The following is a 26614-nucleotide window of genomic DNA, read 5'->3' as shown; positions in this document are numbered from 1 at the left end:
TGCCGAAAAACTGCGTACGTATAATTAAATAAACGCAATTTGCAATTAATTAACAATTACGAAAATTAATCACCCCTTTTAATTCATGCAAATTTGTAATATTTAACCATGTTCATGCAATTTAGATTATGAAAATAATAAGGGGCTCTGATACCACTGTTAGGTTATGATACATATGACAATTCATAAATCATGCGGAAAAACCATTTAGCCAGGAATACATATTATTTACACATAATCATATAGCATAGTTTAGATGCATACTCTTTGTTGCGTGCCTTCCCTAGCTGCGCCCGAACCGAACAAGAACAAGTCTTTAGGACTCCAAGTGTCGTCCCTCCGTAGATAGTCCACAGCACGTCCGGATCCGCCTTAAGATTGACCAACTAGAATCGCCCTTAAGGTACTAAAGATTTTCGGCACTCTTAGGTAAGAAATGTGTCTGAATTTTCTCTCAAAAACTCACTTTGAATACTTGAATAATCTATTAAAATATGTGACCCTAGGCACGTATTTATAGAGTTATGGAAAGGGTTTTGGAATCCTATTAGGATACTAATTTATTTAATTATAACCCTACTAGGACTCTAATTAAATAATCATTATCTAATAGTTTTAGGATTTAATCACACTTCGAATCCTGATTGCTTCAGGATTCCCGCACAAGCAATGCACGAGCACCGTACACCCGCGCAAGCCTTGCGGCCCACGCTAGGCGCACAGCACTCGGCCCATTGCTGCGCTCTGCGCGCGCGCGCCCAAGGCCTTGGCTGGGCCTGGCCTTGCGCTGGGCCTGGTCGAGGCTTGGCGTGCGCTGGTGTGCGTTGGCTCGCTGGGCGACAGCCTGGCTTCGTGCTGGGCCTTCGTCTAGCGGGCCTCGTCCGATGCTAATTCGTACGATACGCTTCCGATTAAATTCCCGATTCCGGAATTCATTTCCGATACGAACAATATTTAATATTTCCGATTCCGGAATCAATTTCCGTTTCGAACAAATATTTAATATTTCCGTTTCCGGAATTATTTTCCGATTCTGGCAATATTTCCATTTCCGATAATATTTTCCGATACGTACCATGTTTCCGTTTCCGGCAACATCTACGACTTGGATAATATTTATATTTCCGATACGATCCATATTTCCGTTTCCGGCAATATCATCGTTTCCGGAGTATTCATTTCTTGCCTGTGACGATCTCAGCTCCCACTGAAACCAAGATCCGTCGATTCCGAATATCCATAGATGGAGTATCTAATGCCATTAAATACTTGATCCGTTTACGTACTATTTGTGTGACCCTACGGGTTCAGTCAAGAGTAAGTTGTGGATTAATATCATTAATTCCACTTGAACTGAAGCGGCCTCTAGCTAGGCATTCAGCTCACTTGATCTCACTGAATTATTAACTTGTTAATTAATACTGAACCGCATTTATTAGACTTAACATAGAATGTATACTTGGACCAAGGGCATTATTTCCTTCAGAGTTCCTCTGTTCCTTTAGAGGAACTCACCTGTTCCAGAGAAGGAACCATTGCAGCTGCTGAGTTGTAGCTCCAGTAAAAGAGCAAAACACGAACCTAGGTAGTTAAATACTCTTAGAATTTCTGTGTAAAATAATAACAGCTATTAAGATACATTGTGGAACTAGGATGCTTAATTAAATATTTATTAAGATTTTATCAAATTATTTAACAGCAAGTTTTAAGGAAAAATTACATAAATAAAGTGTCGTTTTATTTTCATTAATAAAATCTGTTTTTATCCTTCTTGTTAAAACAGTTTTACTTTCCCTAAAACTTCTCCTAAATATTTGATTTAATTTCAATAAATAATTTCACAAATCTTTTAGTGGTTGACAAAGTCTAAACCACGATTTTCTCTAAAAACCGTTTTAAGGGAAGTGGTCTTCCCTTGATCCACAAGTCATGGATCGTGGAGACCAAGTATGTAGGAGTGTGGGCAGTTGAGATTTGAAGGGAACTAACCCTAAGGATTATCTCTATATAAAGAGTCGTTTTCCTTCTGGTAAAAATACACAAATATTCTACTTACTTTCTTATCTATCAAAACGCTTTCAAAAGAGTTTATAAAATTGATTTGTGTCCTAGCAATATTCAAGTTCCTAAGTTCCACAAATATCAGAAGAGCTTTATTATTAACTAGAGTTTTCAAAACAAATTGTAATCTGAGTGAGTAGAGATTGAGTAATCTTGTAAAGGCTTTTGAGTTAAAGTCGAGAAAGAGAGAAAAAGAATAGAGAGTAATCAGAGTAGATTACTGTGAGATACTTGAGTTTGAGTGGAACTCAAGTTGTTATATTATTGTCATCGAGGAATTATTTTAATATAAAAGGGTTTTGAGGTTTTCTCTTCTTGATTAGTGTCAAGAAGTTTCCTCAAATTGAGCAACATTCGTTTCTGTCTTTTTCAGTTCCTTATATTGCCTTAAAGTTTGAAGAAACTCACTCTAGTTCCGAATACAATTCACCCCCCCCCCTCTTGTGCGTGTTCCTATTAGACTATCAGATTCAAATTTATATCACTTTGAGTAAATAAACCTATATTCACTCAAATCCATGTGAAATAATAAAGTCATAAAATCTTTCTTTAGCTTTGAACTCTATTGTCTAGGCGTTCTAACAATAGTTCATATCGTTTGTTACTTTCAACAAGTAAGACTATCTTGTCTTAAATTGATCTAGAAATCAATAAACTTTCAAAAGTTCATCGAAATAGAGCTTATGAATGTTAACTTGTTGATATGGTCTAAGCAACAATGCCAAAGATTAGTGGAACTCAAATCAAGGGGTTGAATTGAACCTAGTAAAGTTCTTTTTGTTAAAGAGTTGTTTGTTTTAATCAAGCATATTGACTCAAACCGTAAATGACCATTTTATTCAAATAAACAAACAAACAAGCATTGTTTTCGTTCTTCTGAATGTGAGTCTTTCTGTGTTTGAAGCAGAAATATAGGTATGCTGATTATGGAACAAAATAGCCATTAAGTTCCAGCCTTTGAAAGGACTTAAAACAAACTAGATGACCCTACAACTAATGTAGCATTGCCATGCTTCATTTCCCACTTGTAGGTCATTAGTGTATCCTAGCTTCCATTGTTTGAGTTATTACCGAAGTAAGAACCTCAAGCGGTATATGATACCAAGGAAGTTTGATTGTTAGGTCACTCTCTTTAAACATAAACTTATAGGTAGAAACGGAATCGTAAATTCCTTTCATTTGTTCCTTGTTTTCCTATTTCTTGTACCCTTTCTTATAGTTTTAAGAATTGAATTCTCTAGTGTTGACTTTTTATACTTTGTTAGACATGTCCAATGTCACTCCAACAAAGTTCTTACCATTTTATTTATGTTGAGTATTCTTTTCAACTAGATGATCTTACCAGAAGCTTCTAAAGTTATCTAAGCATCTATCTATTCGAATGTCTAGGGACTAGACTCATTCGAGAATTAAATGGAAAAAGATTTTAGGTTGTTAACCATTGGTAAAGCTGAACGTTTAAACTCAATGCTTTATGATCTCAAAGCTACATTGTATTTTGAATTCACAAGCACCAATCGGTTTGCCATTCGACTTTGATACTCGAAAACAACCATAAAAGTCGCTAAAAGAAACGTACGTTTTAAATTGCTCATTTTCTGTCATTTCCGTGAATCGTTCTTGGATTCACTACCAATCGAGGAAATTTACTTTTACTTTTCTAAAAGGATTTACTGCAGTGCAAGATATTTAATTATAAACAATAATTAAAACATACATTGAAGCATGCAAAGTCTAAACATTTATCATGAGTAATAACTTTAAAATTAAAGCAATCATGCAATTTAAACAAGTCATTAGCATTTTATTCGAGTTATGTGTTCCGGCAGGTGTGAATAAAATGATTCAAATATCCTAAAATCCATTGAAGAATTAAGCACATTATGTATTTAGACTCAATTCTAAAATCTTTTAGGTAAGCAAAAGCCTTTTGCTAATAGTCTAGAAACTACTCTTGGTTGATAGGTACGTCTAAGAACTTATTAGGTAAACCTATCGATTTTGCCACGACATAAAAGGACTCCTTACTTATATCGTTGAGTTTCACCAAAACTAACATGTACTCACAATTATTTGTGTACCTTACCCCTTTAGTATCGATAAGTAACACCTCGCTATGGCGGAAAACTATTACTAAGATCGATGTAAAGGATATCCAAGTAAGTGTTATTTTGGCATGGCACCTTTTAACTCAATTTTTAAGTTTGGAACTTAAGGCTCTTACTATGTTGGTTAGATTTTAAGTGAACTAAAATCCATAATCATGCAACATAATCAAGCCACAATCTCATGCATAATTAAGACATATTTAAAGCAATAAATAACTTAAAGCATGCATAAGATAAATGTGATCTAGTATGGCCCGACTTCATCTTGAAGCTTCAACTTCAAAGTCCGTCTCGAAAATGGAAACTTCGTCTTGAATTCACCGTGGGAGGCGCCATTTTCTTCAAATAGGATAAGCTATAATTAAAACTAATTACAACTATTTGATGGTACGCAGACCATATTTGAATTGAAAAACAAATTTGGTGCTTTAGACCAATTACATTCAAATTAATGGTACGCAGACCATATTTTCTATCATATTTGGGCCATACTAGTCACTTCATAACCTGCAAAACAGTACATATACAATATATACCATTCACCCATTCATTATCATGAATGGCCCACATAATCGGTTAGTTAAAACACATTGTATGCATCACATTAACATTTGCAGCAATTAATCAAGGGCACCAATAATCTACAAATTATTCAGTCCTTATTAATTCTAATCAAGTTGTTTTAACCTTAAAGGATTTGTAGACCTAATCAAGAGTTTATGACTAAAAGGGCTCCCACTTAAACCAATAAATTCATATGCTTTACTAATTTTAAACATAAAAATGTATTTCTAGTCTAACCGGAAACATACAAATTTAATTAAAATTTAAAGCTCATATAAATTTATAATTGAATCCACATATTTAATTTATTTTCAGTCGTATTTAAATTAATTCATAATTTTAATTTTAGTAAAATAATTAGAATAAATGAAATTTATTATAATTATAATATTCAAAATTAAAATCCAAGAAAACAATTTAAATTATTAATTTTAAAATTAATTAAAATTACATAAACTGAAAATTTCAAATTAAAATTTTAAAACGATCTAATCGTAACACAAGGTACGCAACATCACCACGCAACGCACAGCCATAGGCCACGCGCACGCAGCCATCGTTGGCCATGTGCGCGCAGCCTATGTGTTGCGTCGCATCCATCGCTGCACACCATCGCAAGGCGCCTCGAGGCACGCTTGGCCTTTAGCTCGCTGCGCGCGCCTGCCCTCGACGCACGCGAGCTTGCGCTCGCTGCTCGAGGTAGTGCTAGTAGCTTGCGAGCAAGCGCTCGCTGCGCGCGAGCGTTCGTCGCTGGGCGTAGCGCTCGTCGCACGCGAGCTTGCGCTCGCTGCGCGCGAGGCTTCGCACGTTGCGCGAGGCAGTTGCGTCGTGGCGCAGCTCGCCTGCTGCCCACATGCGACTGTCGCTGCCTTGCTCTCGCCCTTGCCCACTCGCCCATCGCACATAGCACACGACACAAGGCAGGGCTGCTGCCTTGTGCTCGTGCACCATAGCCTTGCTCGCTGCATTCGTACCGCATGGGCGACGAGCTCCCTTGCTCGTCGTCGCATGCCCGCACTATACAACATCCCTTAAGAGTAACACGTAGCGTCCATTGCTTTGTGCGTGCAAGTTATATGAGCGAATCGCATAAAAATTAAAATTTTATTTTCAAAATTAATGAAAAATTAATAAATCATATTAATTTCATAATTTTAGGGCGAAAAATCGAAAATTTATTAATTAATTGATTTCCGATTAACATGGATTCAAGTCTAGGTCATAAAAATTTAAAATTTAACACAAATTTACAATTTTTATGGTGGTTTTTAATCATAGGTATCTAATTAAATTATTAATTAATTATGAAAATCAAATTAATTCTAAATTATTCCAATTTTCAACAAATTAATCATAATTACAAATTAGATTGCATAATTAACAAGGCTAGGCATTCAAACTTGTTAAACATATACAGTAGGTCAATCAAAAATTCAAGATTTATCAACAAGAATCGCAAATATTTAATTTAACATCTTAAATTTACAAACTTTTGCGTTCGAAAAACTAAAACCTCCGAAAAGTCATAGTTAGCCTTCGAATTTGGAAATTCTGGGTTTCGGCGAAATATAATTATTTTTGTCAAAATTTTAGAATGCCTTTTACATGCGGAATTGACTCAAAAATCACTCAATTTGGTTGAGTAACGAATATTCTGCCGAAAAACTGCGTACATATAATTAAATAAACGCAATTTGCAATTAATTAACAATTACGAAAATTAATCACCCCTTTTAATTTCTTGCAAATTTGTATAATTTAACCATGTTCATGCAATTAGATTATGAAAATAATAAGAGGCTCGTGATACCACTGTTAGGTTATGATACATATGACAAAACATAAATCATGCGGAAAAACCTTAATGCCAGGAAACATATTATTTACACATAATCATTTAGTATATTTTAGGAGTATACACTTTGTAGCGTGCCCTCCCTAGCTGCGCCCGAACCGAACAAGAACAAGCCTTTAGGACTCCAAATGTCGTCCCTCCGTAGATAGTCCACAGTACGTCCGGATCCGCCTCAAGTTAGACCAACTAGAATCGCCCTTAAGGTTACTAGGAAATTCGGTTAAGTGTTTGCAAGTGTTTGGCTTATTTTTCTTTCAAAACTTACCCTTAGAATACTTCAATCCCATGTCCATAAATTATGACCCTAGGCCCTTATTTATAGAGGTTTGGAAAGGGAATTGGAATCCTAGTAGGATATGATTTAATTAAACTTAGAATCCTACAAGGACTCTAATTAATTAAATAATCCTTTTAGGAATAGGAATTTAATCATACACCAAATCCTAATAGATTTAGGAATTGTGCATGGACACAAACACACACACGCACGAAGCCACGAGGGCGCCCACGCGTGCGTGCGCTTGGCCCACGCTACGCAGCCACGCCTTGGCGCGCTGGGCCTGCCTTGCGGTGGGCCTGGCGCTGCCATGGGTTGTGCGTGTTGGCGTGCGTCTTGCTTGCTGGGCGATAGCCCGGCTTCGTGCTGGGCCTTCGTCCGGCAGGCCTTGTCCGATGCTAATTCGTACGATACGCTTCCGATTAAATTCCCGGTTCTGGAATTCATTTCCGATACGAACAATATTTAATATTTCCAATTCCGGAATTAATTTCCGTTTCGAACAAATATTTAATATTTCCGTTTCCGGAATTATTTTCCGATTCCGATAATATTTCCGATTCTGACAATATTTCCGTTTCCGGCAATATTTCCGTTTCCGGCAATATTTCCGATTCCGGCAATATTTCCATTTCCGATAATATTTTCCGATACGTACCATGTTTCCGTTTCCGGCAATATCTACGACTTAGATAATATTTATATTTCCGATGCGATCCATATTTCCGTTTCCGGAAATATCATCGTTTCCGGAGTATTCACTTGCTTGTGACGATCTCAGCTCCCACTGAAACCAAGATCCGTCGATTCCGAATATCCATAGATGGAGTATTTAATGCCATTAAATACTTGATCCGTTTACGTACTATTTGTGTGACCCTACGGGTTCAGTCAAGAGTAAGTTGTGGATTAACATCATTAATTCCACTTGAACTGAAGCGGCCTCTAGCTAGGCATTCAGCTCACTTGATCTCACTGAATTATTAACTTGTTAATTAATACTGAACCGCATTTATTAGACTTAATATTATATGCATACTTGGACCAATGGGCATTATTTCCTTCAGAATATGTAGAATCATTATCAGGCTTTCTTTTTTCTTTTTGATGGTCTAATCCTACAACCATTGGGGATTTGATGTGGTACCTTTATGTTCAGGTCACCTCTAGTTAAACTCCAACTCCCATTTTGTACTACTGTGTTCTTTTGAATGTTTGTGCTAAAAAAATTATGGAGGCTAGTACCTAGGACCAATGCATTATTAATTCAGTAACTTTTTTTTTGCTAAATAAATGTACTATTTGCTGCGCGTATCGGTTAGTGAATGCTGCGAATAGTGTCAGAAATTTGCCCTTGACAATCTCTTTTTGCAGCGCCTTAGGAGTATTAAAGGTTGTGAATAATACACTTTTTACAGTGCGCGTGAGACAAAGTGCGCTGCAATTAATGTCTTTTTGAATAAAAGCCCATTATTTGCAGCCCTCACAATTGCAGTGCTGAAAAACGCTGCAAAAAGCCCTATTCACGCGCGCTGCAAATGATGTTTTTCCTACTAGTGAAAAGAACATATATGTTTATATAGAAAATATAACATAAGTTGTAGTTGGTTAATATGGTAGGAAGTGTAACTTTTAACAAAGAGGTCTGGTGTTCGATCCTTACTACTCCCTCTGTATTTATTTAAGGGATACACTTGCCTTTTCCGGCCGTATTTATTTAAGAGATACACTTGCCATTTTTAGTAAATTATCAACCCCATCATCTAATTAAATAATATATCTGCACCCCACCCCTCACCCCCACCCCCACCCTTCACTCCCTAAAATGACATGGTCCCCACTTATTTTTCTTATTAAAATATCTACTCAACCCCACTTGTTTTATTACTTTATTTCATTCAATTATTCTTCTTAATACGCGTGCCCGGCCAAGTGTATCTCTTAAATAAATACGGAGGGAGTACATGTTTTTTGGTTGTCAATGACATGTCATGATGCTGATTAGAGGTGATGTGGCGTACTAAGGAGGAATATACGTGACACGTATACGTTCTTAAGAACTCCTTTTAATATATTAGTGTCGATATCTTGTATGGAGAGTTTGACATGTGGCACATGGGGGACCAAAAATATTGATTATCTTTTTCTTTTAATTACAAAACTAGTGTGTGGCCCGGGCGATGCCCCGATTGCTACATTGAAAAGTTAAAATTTTAGATTTTTCTTGAGCTTAATATTTGATAAAATACATGTATACCATAAAGTGAAAAGCATCCATTTAGTTCGTCAACTACACAAACACACTATGTCGTTTATAATGGGAAATAATTTTTCAATTAAACCATCTTACAATTTGTATAATTTGTTTTCTAGTGGAATTAAGTGATTCAAATTAATAAACACCAAATTAGATATATGCAGCCATGCAAAGTATGCATTTCTATAGTTGATGCTTATGATATTTATGACATCATGTTTATTCATAGTTGTCATAATTCTTTAATTATTGAAGTATTATTTTTCTAAAATAGTCAATAAAAAATAAAAAGTCACATAAAAATGTAGTTGTTTTAGACTTCATGTTAACATTCATTAATAAATTAATGTGAAGAAATAAACCATAACTAGTTGTTGGTTAAGATGGTAATGAGAGTTATCATCCATACTTGAGGTCTGGAGTTCGAACCTCATTGTACGTATTGATTTTTGGTTGTTTATAATATGTCGTTCATTTGGTGAGTGAATGATGTGGCGCAAAGGGAAGAGTACTACGTGGCACATAGCCATTTTTCTCAACGCCTTTTAATATATTAGTATAGATGTTCAATTTATAAAAGATGATGTTCACAAACAAGGTAAAAAATGGATGTTCAATTAGAATTTGTACATTATGCAGATATTAACACCACATGTTCATTATCTGAAAATAAAATATATCTACAATAATAACTTAATACCAACAGCAAAAATGTTCACATATAATATAATAATGTTCATACTTTTAAAACTATATGTTCAAAGACGAATATAATTAGTTTCGTATAATAAATTTAAAACAACAACATTCATGTTCAGAATATAGATGCGATATGTTCAATATCATCATAAACAAATTTTTCCTAACACATGCCCATCCACAACTTCTCCTTCTTCAATATCCATCATCTCTGCATCATCACTATTTCCAAAACTCACCTTTTCCTCAATACTCCGCAGTATCTAATATGCTCTCCATTACTCCTAAAGAAGAACAAAAAGACACATCAAACATCAAGCACTCTTCAATCCCTAATTTTGTTTCTCCGCCACAAAACCCGCACTCAACAATGCATAAATTTATGACATGAATCTCAAATTAATTAACAACAAAAATAAAAAGAAAAATCACAAATTTATCCCCAAAACAAGATAATCTAGGAAAGGATTACAAACCAGGGGCATTTAAACGAAGAACAGTTAAACACCCATCATCAGACACTAAAATCATAAAAAAATTGCAATACTAAGAAAACAAAATGCGGATTAACCCCACTTAATTAGCTACAAATTAAAGGGTTCAGAATAGCAAATTGAATAGGAAAAGCGAAGATATTAAAAGGATAATTAGCGAAAAGATAAAAGGAGTTGAACATAAATACCTTGGGGTGATTAATCTATGCAAAATCATCATAATCAAATCTGAAAAGGGAAGAGGAGAGAGAATATTTGTTGATTTGAAAACAAGTGTGATAAAAAAGCAAAGAGAAGGAAAAAAACAGAATCAGCGTTGAAGAAGGAAGGAGAGATAGCCTTTGAAACTGTTCAAACGACATCGTTTAGGGTAGTATGCACGCTGAGCTGCGTGCATAGCTATCCAGCCAAAAATTTGGGAAAATTAATAGTATATGAATATAGCAAAAATCAAACTGTTACGAGTATTCAAAAAAGAAACAATAATCTAACACATCAATACCTATTATTTAAAATAGAAGACCATGGTTTATTAGATGACATGTGTCATCCCATCTTTTCTCCATTAATTTGTTATTTTTTTCAATTATTAATTTGTTATTTTTTTTTCAATTTTTCCTTATGTTGTTTGTTTCACAAATTATTTTACAGCTTTAACACCCCAATTCATCTTCCTCATTCAAAATCAATTCACCATTTAATTCATCTAACTTATTCCACCCCATCTCCCTCATTAACACTCGATCTAATTTGTATATTTTTTCAACTTTCGATCCATTGAAATCACAATACCTCAACAAAATTAGCACTTTAAAAGAACGCTTTACAACTACTATATAATTATCAGTTTATTAAACGGGCTCATAAACTAGTCTTTTACTTAAAACGGGTCTAAATAAAACAGAAACACTAATTCCACAAAGGCCTAATACAGTACGTGTCACAATGGTAACCTGTTGAAGTGAAGGTGATCCGCCAGTACACTATACAAGTGCGAAATTGAAGAGAAGAGTTTGCGAGGCAAGAAGGTGAGAGAAAATATGGGTGAAGGAGAAGAAGGGAAGAAGCAGAGAGAGGACATGGATATGGATATGGGAATTCAACCAGTGAACCCGAAACCCAGTAAAGGGTTCACTTCCAAAGCAATTGATTGGTTGGAAAAACTAATTGTGAAATTGATGCATGATTCTACTCAGCCTCTCCATTATCTCGCTGGAAATTTTGCTCCTGTTTCCGATGAAACCCCTCCCTGCAAGGACTTACCTGTCCATGGTCATCTCCCTGTCAGTACCTTTCTTTACCTTTATTTTTTATATCATTTTGTTTTCTTTTCCCTAATTATGATCATGTATTTAGATTTTTAGGTTTACAAATGTGAACTATGTTGTACCATTTACCAAATGGGCATTTTTGTAGGATTTTGAATGAAGGTTTCAGTAATTGGGTATCCATTTTTGAGGATTTTGATTTGAATTCTTGCATTGGATTATAAACTGTGCCGCTGGGGTTTGGGTAGTGGGAGTAAAGGCTTCTTATGAGATATGGTGAATTGGTGATGGTGGTTACATTGTTGGTTTAGTGGTGTTCATACTCATTAATCAACATAATTTTTGTGAATTAAGTGCTTACATTTGGTCCTTACGAAAGTTTTACTGGATATTTTCTCTTTTTGTGATGGGATCAATTTGGGGTTACTGAATGTGCATGGATGCCGCGTTTCAAGCTAACCACGTACACTCTGGAAACGTCCTGAATTGTTTATTGTGACTATACCCACATATAATAGTCTATTTGTGAAGAACCATTTTGGCAAGGGTTAGTGCTATATTTTTTAATTATATCTTTTGTCCTTTGCGCTTATTATAGTATTATTAGTGTTAATTTTGGTGCAACGAGTTAGTTGTTTATACCATGAAATGGCAATCACTTGGTACCTATAACTAACTTTAACCGGTGTTTAGTGTTTACTTTAGATCAAAATGGTAAAGTTGAACTTCGTGATTTGACAGGGATAGATACCAAGAAGTGTTTTAAGTGGGCTATAAATGTTAGTTATCAGCATAATGGTTTATGAAGCAACTAATTGCTGGTGATGATTGATAATTTCATTAGACCTTGCTTTCAATAAGAGATTAACTCAAGAGAACAAGCCCTAAAAAATAATTGTCCCCCTTTTTTATTGGGTGAAAATGGAATAATTAACATAAAGAGTCGAAGGTTTACACATTGTTTATGACATTATGCCGAATACAATCCGAAAAGTACAAGTCCAAACAATAACTAGGGGGATGCGAACGTGCCTAGTTACATTGACTTCAAAATCCAAGCTTCTACCCTTCCTTGCTAAGCAGTCAGCTACTTTGTTGAGTTCCCTTGGAATGAGACGAAACTTAACCTCGCGAAATTGCAGGCTTAACTCCCTACATTTAGACAACATATCGAAATAAATGTCAGTGTTGAGCACCTGTTGTTGTACCAGCTCCGTGGCCCTGCTGCAATCTATAGAACAGTAATGTTCTCATGGTTTTCCTGTTTGGCACACTTCATCCCTTCCACTACAGCCAAGTTTTCGGATTGGAGTGCGTTTAGAGTATCACTGTGTTTGGAAACCAAGTTAATGTGGAAATGTGAGGAAAAAGTAAAATTACATAAATCTAAAGCAAAGTAAATATGGAGAAATATGTGGAATTCTCTAAATTTTAATTTGTTTTGCTAATTATTATGGAAAACTATGAAAATGGAATATTATATATTTTTCACTTGTTTAATTTTGTTTTCCACATATTTTATTAAATTACCAAACAAGATAAAATTATGGAATTCTCCTATTTCCACATTTTTCTCATTAAAGTAGAGTTACCAAACACACTGTATAAGCTTACCTCTGGAAACCATCCAGCCAACTGCCATTTTGAGAGTACATGACTCCAGCAACAGTAGTAGTGCAACTATGATTTTACAAAGGACGCATCAACATACACTTGGACAAAGTCGACTAACATTGTAGCATTGATAGGTGGACTGACTTGGTTTGTAATTGTAGGGCAGGGGGTGGCAGCCATGACTTCCCACGCCAAGGACAAAGCATTATTGATAAGGAGGGGAGGGTCTCGGGGGGACGAATCCTTAAAAGTCAAATTGTTTTTTTGCTTCCAAATTTCAAAGCAGATGAAATGGAAGCCAAAGAAAAAAGGAGTACTTTGGTGGAACTTTGAGTTTTCACAACCACCCTACAGAGGGTTGGTTTGGGTCAAGTGAGGCTTTTTTGAAGGCTAAAGCTAGTGAGAATTTCCCCTGAAGGACAAAGGGGAGATGGGTATATCAAGTTGGTCCGGTTTGGGAAGGGGTAGGCTTTGAACTCGGTGAATGACATGGGGAGGGAGGGTGAAAGACAGGCTATCAACTATCAAGCACTCGGTTACCATCAATAATACAGTACTTAGAGGGAGGTTTTCCTCATTAACATTTAAAGGTCCATTAATATAGGTCCTGAGAGAGCCACTACGTAGCCAATTTTCTTTCCAAAGAGACACCCCCTCACCATTACCTACTTTCCACGTATTGTTATTTGTTAGTAGCCAAGAAATCCCACCCCTGGCCTGTACTCTTCCACACAGCCGACCCTTTTTTGAAACCGGTGACGTAGGTGTTGTGCAAATACTTGGAATTAATGCATTTGGTAGCAAGATGGGGACGGCCTTAAGACATTTTCCAACCTAGTTAAGCCATTGCTTTGATGTTGAGAGTCTTATGATTTCTAATGGTGTAGACCCAAGACCCCCTTGCTCCTTAGGGCAAAAAGTAATATCCTTTGAAACAAGGTGAAGCTTCTTTTTCCCCTCTTTCTCACCCCAAAGAAAGTCATTGCAAATCTTATCTAGGTCATTTGTAGTGGTGGTCCGGAGAGAAGTTGTTTGCATATAATAGTTCGGGATAGCATTGAGGGTGGATATGATAAGACACAACCGCCCCGCCCTTGAGAGGAACTTACTTTTCCATGTGGCTAATCTTGTTCGAACTTTTTGCACAATGAACTGAACCTCACCCCTCCTTGGTCCCTTGAGACACAACCATCCCGTTGGTTACATTTATGCTACATATGTGATAGAGAGTTGGATCCCTTGAATGATTTTCCTGGTTGAACTCTCAATTCACGGGAAAAAGGTTACTGATCGAATTGTTAAGTCTTTATAAAATAAGAAACCATTTGTTCTCCTTAAGTCTTCATTGGACAAGTCTTCGTCCTATGTGTATTGTTCTAAATTCTTGGTGTAAGAGGAAACAAAATGTTAGATTGGTAGTTAGTACTTTATTATCCTTTATTCAATATAGCCTTGCTCGTACAGATCATGATTTTCCTAGCATCCAAGCCATCAATGTGTTTCTTTTACGTAGATGCTTTGGAACAAAGGAATAGTATATGTTGTATTGTGCACCCTTTTCTGGGATTAGTTGTCACATTGTGCCATCTTCTCATAATTAATGATACTCCGTATTACATAATTTACAAAGATATCCCTTACTCCGTATAATAATTTAATTGTCTCTATTCATTCCACCTCATTTAATTACAGTAGGGGCATGTTAGGAAATCCAGTCACCCTTGGATTTGCTTTTCTCACTTTAAAGATGCCAGCATAAACTGTTATTGTGTTAGGAAAGATGACAACTTTTTACGAACATCCTAACATTCCTAAGATATTACGTAGTATGTGACTATTAATGTCGGACGAAGGAAGTAACATAATTAAGGACATTAGAAGGTGAAAAGGAAAAAAAGAAATGCAGGTTTGTCAAGAGTTTCACCTTGGTAAATTTAGGGTGAACGTCCAAATGTTATCAGCTTATAAATATGTAGTTTTTTCTGTTTGGTTTAATCCATTTTCTGAAAGTCTATAGCAAAATTCTAAAGTAATTCCTTTCCCTTTGTTTGAAAGAAAATAACATGCTTAAGTTTTCTTGCTGTTTCATACATAGTGAGTGATTAAGGTTTAAGACTTTATCGTTGCAGGAATGCTTGAATGGGGAGTTTGTCAGGGTCGGACCCAATCCAAAGTTTGCTCCTGTTGCTGGATATCACTGGTAAGTGATAAGTACATTGTATTCGTATATAAGTAGGTGATTCAAATAGGAAAGAAGAAGATGAATATATTTTCCTATTCACTGTGCTAATAATAATTATTCTTTTGCAGGTTTGACGGAGATGGGTATGTTGAATTTATGTTTTTCTCTTATAGCTTCTTTGGAATTATCATGGCATGGTTGAGCCTGTGAAGACATGCACTTTGTTCTGAATTTGCTAACCATTTTCTCCACTTCTTTCAAGTATGATGCCTACATATATAATGCCAAAGAAAACCAGAAATTAAAATATCATTGAAGTTCATGGTTCCTGTATGGCTGTATCTCTTGTTCATGGGTCATCTTCCTCCTCTCGATATGTAGCTCCTACCTGGATACTACAAGTTCGGTATTAGAGACCCTTTACCATTCTGTACAAATGGGTCATCTTCCATGGGTATTATTCATATAAGCACTCCAATTTTTTTTTATCATCACTCTAACTAAATCCTTTTTTATTTTGGAGCTAGGTGAGGGCCTTTTAAAAGAAAAAAGTGCTAAAGTCATCCTCCAAAATTGATTCTTTTCTGATAATCTGTTTTAGGTCATAGACTCACGCGCTCGTTTAGTTAAAATATAGTGAAGGTAATTTGTGCATCAGTAATTAGAAGACGAAGACAAGTATGACTATGACTTGCTATTCAACTTGGGTTGCTAGTCTTGGTATTGACTTGTGGCCATACCTGGGGAGCCTTTTAGTTCTTTATATGAAGTCATATCTGTTAATCCTGTTAAAGAAACAAGAAATATGTTGTTTTCCTGTTGTTTACGGTCATATTTTGTTCCAATTTACTTTTGTCAACAGCAAAAGTCGATATGTTTTCCCTTTTTTTTTCAGCATGATTCATGGATTGCATATTAAAGATGGAAAAGCAACCTATGTCTCCCGTTACGTTAAAACCTCAAGGCTGAAACAAGAAGAGTTTTTTGGAGGGGCAAAATTTATGAAGGTAGGGATTGAAACAAATAGTGAAATATGTGATTGATCTTTATGAGTATGAGTATGAGTTGTTCCCGCTCTCTATTTTCGTGGTCTATACAACTCATAGCGCAATCTGAAGATAATATCTTCCACCATAACAGTGTTGTAAAAAATGTATGTGCCATATTATCACGGGAAATAGTTGCAAGTAACACGCCCGTCTCTGATATGTTTTCTCTGATATGTTTTCGCTAATGCTTCTGAAAGAAAGTTCGCATTAAAATGATCACGTCTAAGCTTGTTAGAGTAGTTATTTCCAATTGTCCGAAATTTTGGGAAAATATGTTTGTTACCCAATGATTATTGTATGAATTTTGTTTTCATTTATTGCTTTTGAAATTTGACGTGATATAAAACAGTAAGCCTACTTTTGATGCTTCAAATTACACTCAAATGTACTCATGCATGTTAATAATGCCTGGGACTAGATAATATGACTGCCGAAGGTACTAGTGAATAGTTTTGAATGCTCTATAGTAAATAGAAAGGAAGCCATATAGTAAATAGAAAGGAGGCCATATAATTGACTTTTAATGAAGACCTGATGCTTCTTGTTTCTTTTTCTAAATGAATAAACAAAGAATTTTAAAAAAGACTTTACGTTTGCCTTTTCTCGTATCTTTTACAGATTGGAGATCTTAAGGGCTTTTTCGGGTTACTTACAGTCAACTTTCAATTGCTCAGAGCTAAGCTGAAAGTACTAGATATGTCATATGGAAATGGGACAGGTTTGTTTCCTCTATTTCAGTTATCTTCTGTGTGAATCTTTTTTTTTTTTGGAAAGAAAGCTCTCCCACAAAGTAAGAAAAAAATGGCTTTGCTACTTGCAACCAGTATCTTGTTCACTGTGCTGGCGAACTAATTTAGGTATATTTCTGAATCTCTCCTCTTTTTACAGCTAATACTGCTCTTATATATCACCATGGGAAGCTTCTTGCTCTTTCAGAGGGAGACAAACCATGTAAGTTGTGTTAATCTAAGCTACAATTTTCATTCTTATGTACAAAGTTTGGTGTTGCTGGTCTAACTTGATGCTGGCTTTGAATGTCACTGGCCAAAAAAGGACATGGTCGTCCTGATTTTTTATGTTTGCAACTTTGCACTCACTATCATGATCATTTATCAAACCCAGGTTAGTACTTGTTAAAGTTGGATATTTTTTTCCCTTAAGGAATGGGAAATTTTACACATTAAAATTTAGAAGCGGTTAAAGCTAAGTTTTGGACATGGAATTTATCTCTTTGATTTTCTGGAGGTCTTAACACTTGTTGGAACAAAATAGAATATAAAAAAGGTGGACAATAACCGGTATGCCTTAAGCGGCGACGAGAGAGGCACGGTGACGAGTTGGATACGTAGAACAAAATCATAGCTTTAACAATAATCCAAAAAATTAAATAGTATTGTTTTGGCCGGGGCGGAGGGAGTGGGGCCAAACGGCGTTTATTGGGTGTATTTGGTCCCAGTGTTTAAATAATCACGCTTAAGCGCTGAAGTGCTAAGCGCTATTGTTTTGGCCAGGGCGGACGGAGTGGGGCCGAACAACGTTTATTGGGTGTATTTGGTCCCGCGTGCTTAAAGCGCGCTGATGTGCAAAGCGCTAGAGAAAATCGCTTAATTAGGCCTAAGCGAGCGTTTTGGAAGAAGCGCGCCGAAGCGCACGAAGCGTGCTTTTTTGCACTTCATTGAAATTATTTTTCTCTTATTATATTGTTCGTTGGAAGGTTCTTTTTTTATGTTGTTATTGTATTTTGGACCACAACCTATTAATCCTTAACAATAGAAAGCGGGCCAAGAGTCCAAAAGAAAAGGAAAAAGAAGAAGAAAACAAAAGAAGAAGATAGCAGCCACAGCAGCCGACCATAGCTTCTTGATAAACACTATGTTATACTAAGTATGCTTTATTTTGTTAAAACAAATAGTCGTATATTTTTGGAAGCAAATCTGATGTTTATATAATTTTGTGGTTATTTTAGTAAGCTATATATGCATAATAGTAAAGAAACCTTTAATTCTTAAAAAGTGCGCTTCACTTCGATGAACCACGCGCTCTGCGCTTGCCCTTTGTGCTTATGTTCTAGGACTCATATCGATTTAGTGCGCTTTGCGCTTTTTTATACATTGTTTGTTCCTAGCGAGCTACTCTCCATTTCTCCTGGAACTTTAAACTGACTTGAGAGTTTGTGTTCTTTGGTGCTCCATGGTCTGAAATTCATTAGATTGATTATGGTTTCAGAAATCTCATTTTACTTGAATATCTCCAAATAAAAAGCACGCAAATTACCATAAATCTCATTATGGTCTAAATTCTAAACTGTTTGTACAATTTTGTTATAGATGATGGAAGAGGCTGATGTATGAGTTGCTTCGTATATAATTTGGGATTTCCTTTCTCCATTCAGGTTGAGTGAGTTGAGTCTAAGCTTTAATGAGAAATTTCCTCAACCCTTCTCTTACTGTTTTCTGGTGCTTGTACTACAGTATCACCAAATTTGTAGATTTCTCCGTGTATCTTTTGACTGTTTAATATCTGGAGGTCGCTGGACCCTGTCTTGACGAGATTAAACTTAGACGTTCTTGTTGTTGCATCTTTTATGTATGCTGACAGAAACTGTGGGTGCATCTAGAGGCTTGTGAAGTTTCTTACTTTTTTGCTAGTACCAGATGTATGTGACATTAAGTTCTACTTTGCTGTTGATCCAGATGTCCTTCGTATTTTGGAGGACGGAGATCTGCAAACCCTTGGAATGCTTGACTATGATAAAAGGTTGACCCACTCCTTTACAGCTCATCCGAAGGTTGACCCATTCACAGGTGAGACTTATTTTTCCCAACAATGTACACAGTAATCTAAAATATCCAAAGTCTCACTGATTAAGCTCTTGATGCAGGGGAGATGTTTACTTTTGGCTACTCTCACGCCCCACCATATATCACATACAGAGTAATATCAAAGGATGGTTTTATGCATGACCCTGTACCAATAACAATCCCTGCGCCTATCATGATGCATGATTTTGCCATCACTGATAATTATGCTATCATCATGGATCTTCCTTTACACTTTAGACCTAAGGTATGGTAACTTCACCCCGAAAGAAGCGACCACCCTTCTACGTTGTAGTGTTATATGTTTGAAATCCTTATGTTCACTTCTTCATTAAGATCAATTTTCATGCACGCGTTATGTGGGTATGTGTGTTAATTGTGTGTGTGTGTGTGCGGGGGGGGGGGGGGGGGGTCAGTACTTCTGTTCTTAACAATGCTCTTGTATTCTATAACATCCAGGAAATGGTGAAGGAAAAGAAACTAATTTTCTCTTTCGACTCCACGAAGAACGCTCGTTTTGGTGTACTACCACGATATGCTAAGAATGAGAGTTTAATCAAATGGTTTGAACTACCAAATTGTTTCATATTCCACAATGGTGCGTCCTAGTCACCTTTTTTTCTATTAGTCATTAGATTATATGCTTTCTTTTTCACATATAAAGACATTTGTCGATTTGTAGTTTAGGTTTATTGTAAGATCATTAATTGCTTCAGCAGAGGTTAATTTATCATATGATCTTGTCAAAAAAAATAAGTTTATTTTAATGGGTTTAATTTTTAAATGTATAATCATTTTTGTTGATTATGTTGATAGCCAATGCATGGGAAGAAGGAGACGAGGTTGTTTTAATCACTTGCCGTATTGAGAATCCAGATTTGGATATGGTCAGTGGAGCTGCTGAAGATATGGTTGAAGATTTTTCAAATCAGCTGTAAGGAAACTCCAACGATTGGATAGGATCTCAATTATTTAATTTCTTTTTTAGTCATCTATTTTCTGAGTGTAATTCCTTGTTACCAGGTACGAGATGAGATTTAATATGAAAACTGGTCTTGCGTCTCAAAGAAAACTATCAGCACCTGCAGTGGATTTCCCTAGAGTTAATGAGAACTATACTGGCAGGTATTTGGGTCATGCAGTTCTATAAGTAAATCTTTTTATGATCCCCTCCTCCAGTTGGGTGGAATTCGTTATTCGCCTCATATTCATGGTTTGGTGAGGGCTGAAGGAGGGAGGAAGATAGTTTAATGCATCAGCCGTTTACTAATGTTATCTTGTATCAAGCACAGGAGACAGAGATATGTGTATGCTACCAAATTGGGCAGCATTGCAAAAGTACAAGGGATAGTTAAATTTGACTTGCATGCGGAACCAGATTCCAGCAAAACAAAGCTTGAAGTTGGAGGAACTGTGCAAGGTATCTTTGACCTCGGTCCTGGAAGATTTGGATCAGAGGCCATCTTTGTTCCTCGTGAACAAGGTACCACAAGTGAAGAGGATGATGGATACCTGATCTTCTTTGTGCATGATGAAAACACTGGGTAACTCCTTAATCCTGCACTTCATTCTTTTAGACTTGTAACCCAACCATTGTCAGTAATAAGGACCTGCCTCGTAGTGTTTCCTAGATAGTATGTGGTTTTATTGAGATGCTTGTCTGACCTGTATAATACGTACGGACGTACCATCTATGTTATACCATTCTTCTTGTTAACAAATTGTAAATCTGGCACTGTCTCGGGGTTTGAGTGACACCTTTGTGTTTCTATTTTGCAGCAAATCGTATGTGAATGTAATTGATGCGAAAACAATGTCAGCTGATCCTGTTGCTGTTGTTGAATTGCCTAATAGAGTTCCATACGGGTTTCATGCTTTCTTTGTAACCGAGGTTGGTAAATTTTACTTCTTCCGTTTTCTAATACCCGCAACGTTTGGACTTTTTGCACTATTCACATATTCTACTTTGACTATTGTTGGTGATTTATATATAAGGTAAAACATAGTCATGTGGGATATTCTTAGATTCGCCTCAATGTGTATTTACAAAATATCAAACTTTTTATAATTTTTGCTTAAAGACATTAATGATCAAAATTGTGCATTGATATGCGAGAAAGTGACCAGCATTTTGAGTAAAAACGAACGGAAGAAGTACTTTTTAATAGAGCAGCCAAATTTTGACCATCATTATAATTATTCTTTCAATTATATATGGGGTGACTGCAGCCTGCAGGCTTTACATATGACTATCTGGAAACCTGGTGTCCGTTATTATTGAGTGTGGGGTAAAGCGTTACCTGATTCGCTAGTAACCTCCACGAATCTCGAACCGGTTTCCCCGTACCGAGTTTCTCCGGCGGCGACCCAATTCCCTGTGGTTCATGAACCAAATTACTGGTATTGTCGTACCGACTACAAAACCCTAGTTTTACCGATTGAAGGCAGGGAAGGCGAGAGAGGAAAATATATGTTGGGGCTTTCGTTTAATAAGAAAATACATGTTGACGACAATTGTTGTTGTCGTTGTTCTTTCGTCTTCTCTAAGCATAAAGTTCAGCCATGGCTGCAAGTCGATTTCCATTTCTTCGGTTTTTCTATATGAGCGTTGGTGTCTTACTCGTGATGGTGGACTGGTGGGCTTGGAATGTTTAATTTTTACTACCACCGTTTCACAATACTTGCATTATTTCTCCTTTTACAAATTTTTTTGGTGAAATGTTGTAATTATCCTTTCTTTTTTCCCTTTATAAAGCATATTTTATTTTCCTTTTTTTTTATGAAATGCCCATGAGGTTTCACGAAACGCACCAAATACACCTGTATGTTTCAAATCACATAATATACCCCTATTTAAACTTATTTTGCAACAAATACATTACTAACGGAAATCTAACGCTGTTAACTCATTACCCCAAAACTGTTAATTAAACCTAATTAATTAAAAATCAATCCCTAATTAATTAAAAATCAATCCCTAATTAACCCCTAATTAGAACCGTTAGTGGTTAGTCCCTAATTAGCCTTAACTAACCTTATTAACTCTAATTAAAACCTAATTATTATTTTTTCCTTTTTCTTCTTCACTCTCCCTTTTCCTTCTATTTTTATCCTGGAGCAGTCATCCATGGCAGCAACCACCATTTTTTTTTCTCATCTCCTCTTATCTCCTCTCCCTCAACCATCACCCCCTGTCACCCACCTATGAAGCACGGGTATTTCCCCGGAGTGTCGTTTCCCGTACCGGGGATGGGTACGGTACGGGTACGGGACGGATACCCCGGAAAAACGTCCGACTCTTGAATGGTGGGAACGTCAGGTTCAGTTGGGGACGGCTAGGGAGGTTTATGGGGACGTTTTGGGGACGGATTTTAAAGCTTTTAGATGTACCCTTCCCTCTTCTTCCTCCCTTTTTCCTCAGATCTAGGGTTTGTGACATTAAATCTAAAATCGGCGATTCCTCCGGGGATAGATCGAGGATTGCATAGCAGTTGATATTGTCATCGTCGTTGCGGGCTTGGCCGGTGGAGGTTGTTGTAGAGGTGGATCCCCCGCTGTCATTCTCGGTGGTGTTAATGTGAGGGAGGGGTTAATGTTATACTCCGTAAAGAGGAGAGTGGTTTGTCTAGTCTTTTTCTGGTTAGAACTTAGAAGAGAGAAAAAGGAGAGAAGTAGTCAACTAGTCAAACACTTTTAAAGCTTTTACAAAATTTATTAAATAAAAAAAGCACTTAAAGAGTTACTCCCTCCGTCCCTTAATACTTGCACCGCTTTCCTTTTCGGGCCGTCCCTTAATACTTGCACCGCTTCTATAAATGGAAATTTATACCAATATTATATTATTTCTCACACTTACTTACTAACCCCACCTATACCCCTATTCCCTACAAAAAAATCATTTAAAAATTCACACCCCCACTCACCACTCCCCACCTCTTACACATTTCCCACTAACTATATTAAAAAGTACCCCGCTATCAACTAACACCCCATTAAATTAATAAGTCAATTCAAATGTCTTAAACTCCGCATCGGTCAAACCGGTGCAAGTATTAAGGGACGGAGGGAGTAAAGCACTATTGCCATGTGGCCATGTGGGGGTTTTTGTTTTATTAATTAAAAAAGCATCTATAGAATATGTATAGTTTTATTATAAGTCATGTGAATAAGCCAAGTCCACTACGGATTATTTACTATTTACTTTTATATTTTTACCAAAAAAAATATATTTACTTTTATCTTTTTATCACCTTTTTTTTAAAGGTTATCTTTCTATTAAAAATTTAAGGTAATATATATTATTTAATTTTTTTTGCCGAACCCAAGCCGTACCCGTTTTTAGAAATTTTGGTTTTCCGTACCCGTACCCGTATCCGTATCGGTGCTACTTAGTCACCCACCACCTTATTCATCTCATTCCCCTATCTCCTCGTTTTTCTTTCTCTCATTACGTGATGAATTGGTGATAAGTCGAATACATGGGTTATTCATTTATGCAAAGCTGTTTTTATGAAAATCCATTCAACACAAATTGCTACTCCGAGTTCAAATTAATCATGCAAAATGAGTATATTATATGTTCAATTTCAATTATACACGCCCAATCGCATCAATTAGTTCACGAATTGAAAAGCCCCAAATTCAAAATCAATGTTCTTCGCGCTGTAGCAGATGGAGGAAGAGAGGAGGAGGGCGGAGAAGAGGATGAGGTGGTCGGTGGTGGTTACTGGGTTGAATGGGGGTATTGAATTGAGTGATGGTGGGAAGGAGGAGGAAGAGAATAAAGGGTTGAATGGCGGCGGGTGGCGTGGCAGCAGATGGAGGAAGAAAGGAGGAGGGCAGCGGCGACTGGTGGCGCGGCAGCAGATGGAGGAAGAGAGGAGGAGGGCGGCGGCGGCGGGTGGCGCAACAACAAATGGAGGAAGAGAGGAAGAACGGGCAGGAGCAGTTGTCCGGAGAGAGAATCAGGGAAGGGGAGAGGAGAAAAAAAAAGTTAAAGTAAAAGAAAATTAGATAATTAAATAATGATTAAATTTAGGGTTAATTTAGGGTTAATTAGGTTGTTGAAGGGTTAATTATTTTAATTAAGGGATAATTCGAACTAAAGACCAACGGTGTTAGACTTCCTTTCGGTCTAGGGACATTTGGTGCAAATAAGTTTAAATAGGGGTATATTATGTGATTTGAAACACGTAGGTGTATTTGGTGCGTTTCGTGAAACCTCATGGCCATTTTATGAAAAAATCTTTTATTTTTCCTCTAATCACATAGGCAAAATTGTCCAACTTCAACCGTTTACCCACTTCATTGGTTATTGTGCAAAAAGAAACGATGCAAGTATTGTGAAACGGAGTTAGTTTGTTTTATGACGGATGTTGAAAGGTTAATGCATGTTGGTTGTTTTTGGTTTCCTTTATTCTATGAACTGTTTTTTTTAGTATGAGCATTAAAATAAAATCTTGATAATATCTGATATTTTGAACAATTTTTTATTAACCTGGGGATAAAACATTCCATACCCCTCTTGCAAACTTAAAGTCAACCAACTTGTAAATCGCGAACCAGAACCTTTACCCCGTACTGAAGCGAACCACGAATCAGTAACCCCAGTGTGGTTTCTGATTTTGTGTGATAAAGGGAAAGATCTTGCGAGATTAGCCAAGAAAAAGGTCTTTCCTGATGCCATAAAAATAGACTTGATGAAGGCTGATGTTTTAACTTGTTTGGAGCCTTCAAACTGGAGAATACTATTTACTCTTGATGAAGATTTAGCAATATACACTGAATTGTTGGCTTCTAAAGTTCATCTTATAATGCCCAAGAGCCTAGAATATAGGTAGATTACTAACCCTAGATCCAATGCCAAGGATAGGGGAGGGAACCTCCTAAACCAAGATTGCAGAAAGTTGCTGGGATAAGGTAATACGTTTGAGAATAGTACACTAGTAGTGATCTTTGTCTGTAATTTTTCCACAAAATGTTGAAATGAGGATGGTACATTTTTTGACAATCATTTGCGTGGAATTTCAGAGAGATTCAGTTTCTTAGGTTTGGTTTATCTATCAATGCTGAACATCATGTCATATTCTAACTCTGTCGGGAGTATGATTGGTTGTCCTGAGGGTATTTTAGCTTCCAAATACATAGATATTCTCATGAACTCATGATATTGTTTTACTAATTGGTGCCATCATTAAGGATGTGTATAGTAAAATTAGTTGGTGCAAATTGATGCTTCCTTCCTGTGGCGGAAGACGTGATTTGGTGAAAACAGTTGAGCATTTTTCTTCTGTTGCATGAGGAGGTGCTATGATAGTTGAAAGAGATTGCTGTTTTAGTGAAGTGTGGATGGACTGTACGTGCAAGAGAAGCCATGGGTCCTCTCTTGATGAGTAAGGCCTAAGCAGAAAAGTGGTTTATAATTTTTGATTCTTGAATCTGTTTTCAACCAACAGAAGCCCTGGTTGCTACAGTAGACCCTTGTGCAGTATATAAACAGGATTCTGCATCATTCCTCACCTAAAACAAGTTTATTCACTAGTGGATATATTTTTAACATACACTTCTGCCAGTTTTTGAGGTCATGTTGATTGGACTTTTACAAAGTTAGGTGTTATAAGGCCCCAGTCACCTGCCATATACTCTTCCTTTTGACAGGAATAGCTTGATATTTTGAAGGTAGGCTACAACTACTTTGGGTAGGAGTGTTCAGGTTAGAAGTCTTTAGAGCTTCGAGACTTAAACGTTGTCAACTGCAATTTGGAGTTGTTTTTATGGAGTTCAATGCTATACAACAGCTGTTTGGGGTAAAAGATGTGTTCTGAGGTCCCTTGCTTAGTTTAGTCATAGGACTTAATATAGTTCTTACAAAGAGTACTATTGGGTGTCATAAAATTCGTTTCGGGATATAAGCAATTGGTTATACCTTTTGTTTAATTGTTACTCCGTGCTTTCTGCAATCCTCAATTGTAAACAACTATACAGGGTCTATTTGACACTCAAATGCTTATGTTATTCCACAGGAACAACTAAAAGAACAAACTGCATTTTAGCTGGGGCTATTGCAACTTTGCAAGCACTGAACCCGAGAGCGAAATTGGGTACAAAGATCATTTGTAGAGGAATTTGCTGTTGTACTATAATATACACATAACAAATTGCGCCAAAACAATGCAAGTATATATTGTAAGTTTTTTTTTGAGGGAAAATATACTACATGTATTGCAAGAACAGTATACTCTATTCATTTGTGTAACAATCATTTATCAATATTCTGTTAATATAAACTCCAAGGCTTGAATGTGAAGAAAGTGGTGATTATCAATCATGTACAGATTAGTATATAGAATTGCCAACCACTCCCGAAT

At 36.5% G+C, this 26614-nt stretch overlaps 1 protein-coding gene across 1 annotated transcript; it reads left to right on the top strand.

Annotated features, from left to right (window-relative positions):
• The first annotated feature begins 11246 nt into the window (after window positions 1-11246).
• On the top strand, window positions 11247-26574 carry LOC110777436 (carotenoid 9,10(9',10')-cleavage dioxygenase 1). Its single transcript, XM_021982036.2, has 14 exons — window positions 11247-11598; window positions 15327-15397; window positions 15508-15522; window positions 16275-16386; window positions 17047-17146; window positions 17317-17379; window positions 19122-19232; window positions 19310-19494; window positions 19707-19845; window positions 20064-20181; window positions 20271-20372; window positions 20540-20791; window positions 21027-21138; window positions 26270-26574. The coding sequence occupies exons 1-14, from the start codon at window positions 11356-11358 to the stop codon at window positions 26297-26299; spliced, it is 1653 nt and encodes a 550-aa protein (XP_021837728.1). The 5' UTR covers window positions 11247-11355; the 3' UTR covers window positions 26300-26574.
• Window positions 26575-26614: the final 40 nt, after the last annotated feature.

Source organism: Spinacia oleracea, chromosome 1 (assembly GCF_020520425.1).
Source record: "Spinacia oleracea cultivar Varoflay chromosome 1, BTI_SOV_V1, whole genome shotgun sequence".
In the NCBI taxonomy this organism is placed as follows: domain Eukaryota; kingdom Viridiplantae; phylum Streptophyta; class Magnoliopsida; order Caryophyllales; family Amaranthaceae; genus Spinacia; species Spinacia oleracea.
Note: the sequence above shows the minus strand (reverse complement) of the source record. Positions and strands in the feature narration are given on the sequence as shown.

Coding starts and splice junctions, on each gene's coding strand:
- LOC110777436 (XM_021982036.2), top strand. CDS start 11,356: ATGGGTGAAGGAGAAGAAGGGAAGAAGCAGAGAGAGGACATGGATATG. Junction 17,147..17,316: donor GTCATATGGAAATGGGACAG/GTTTGTTTCCTC, acceptor CTCTTTTTACAG/CTAATACTGCTCTTATATAT. Junction 19,233..19,309: donor GAAGGTTGACCCATTCACAG/GTGAGACTTATT, acceptor CTCTTGATGCAG/GGGAGATGTTTACTTTTGGC.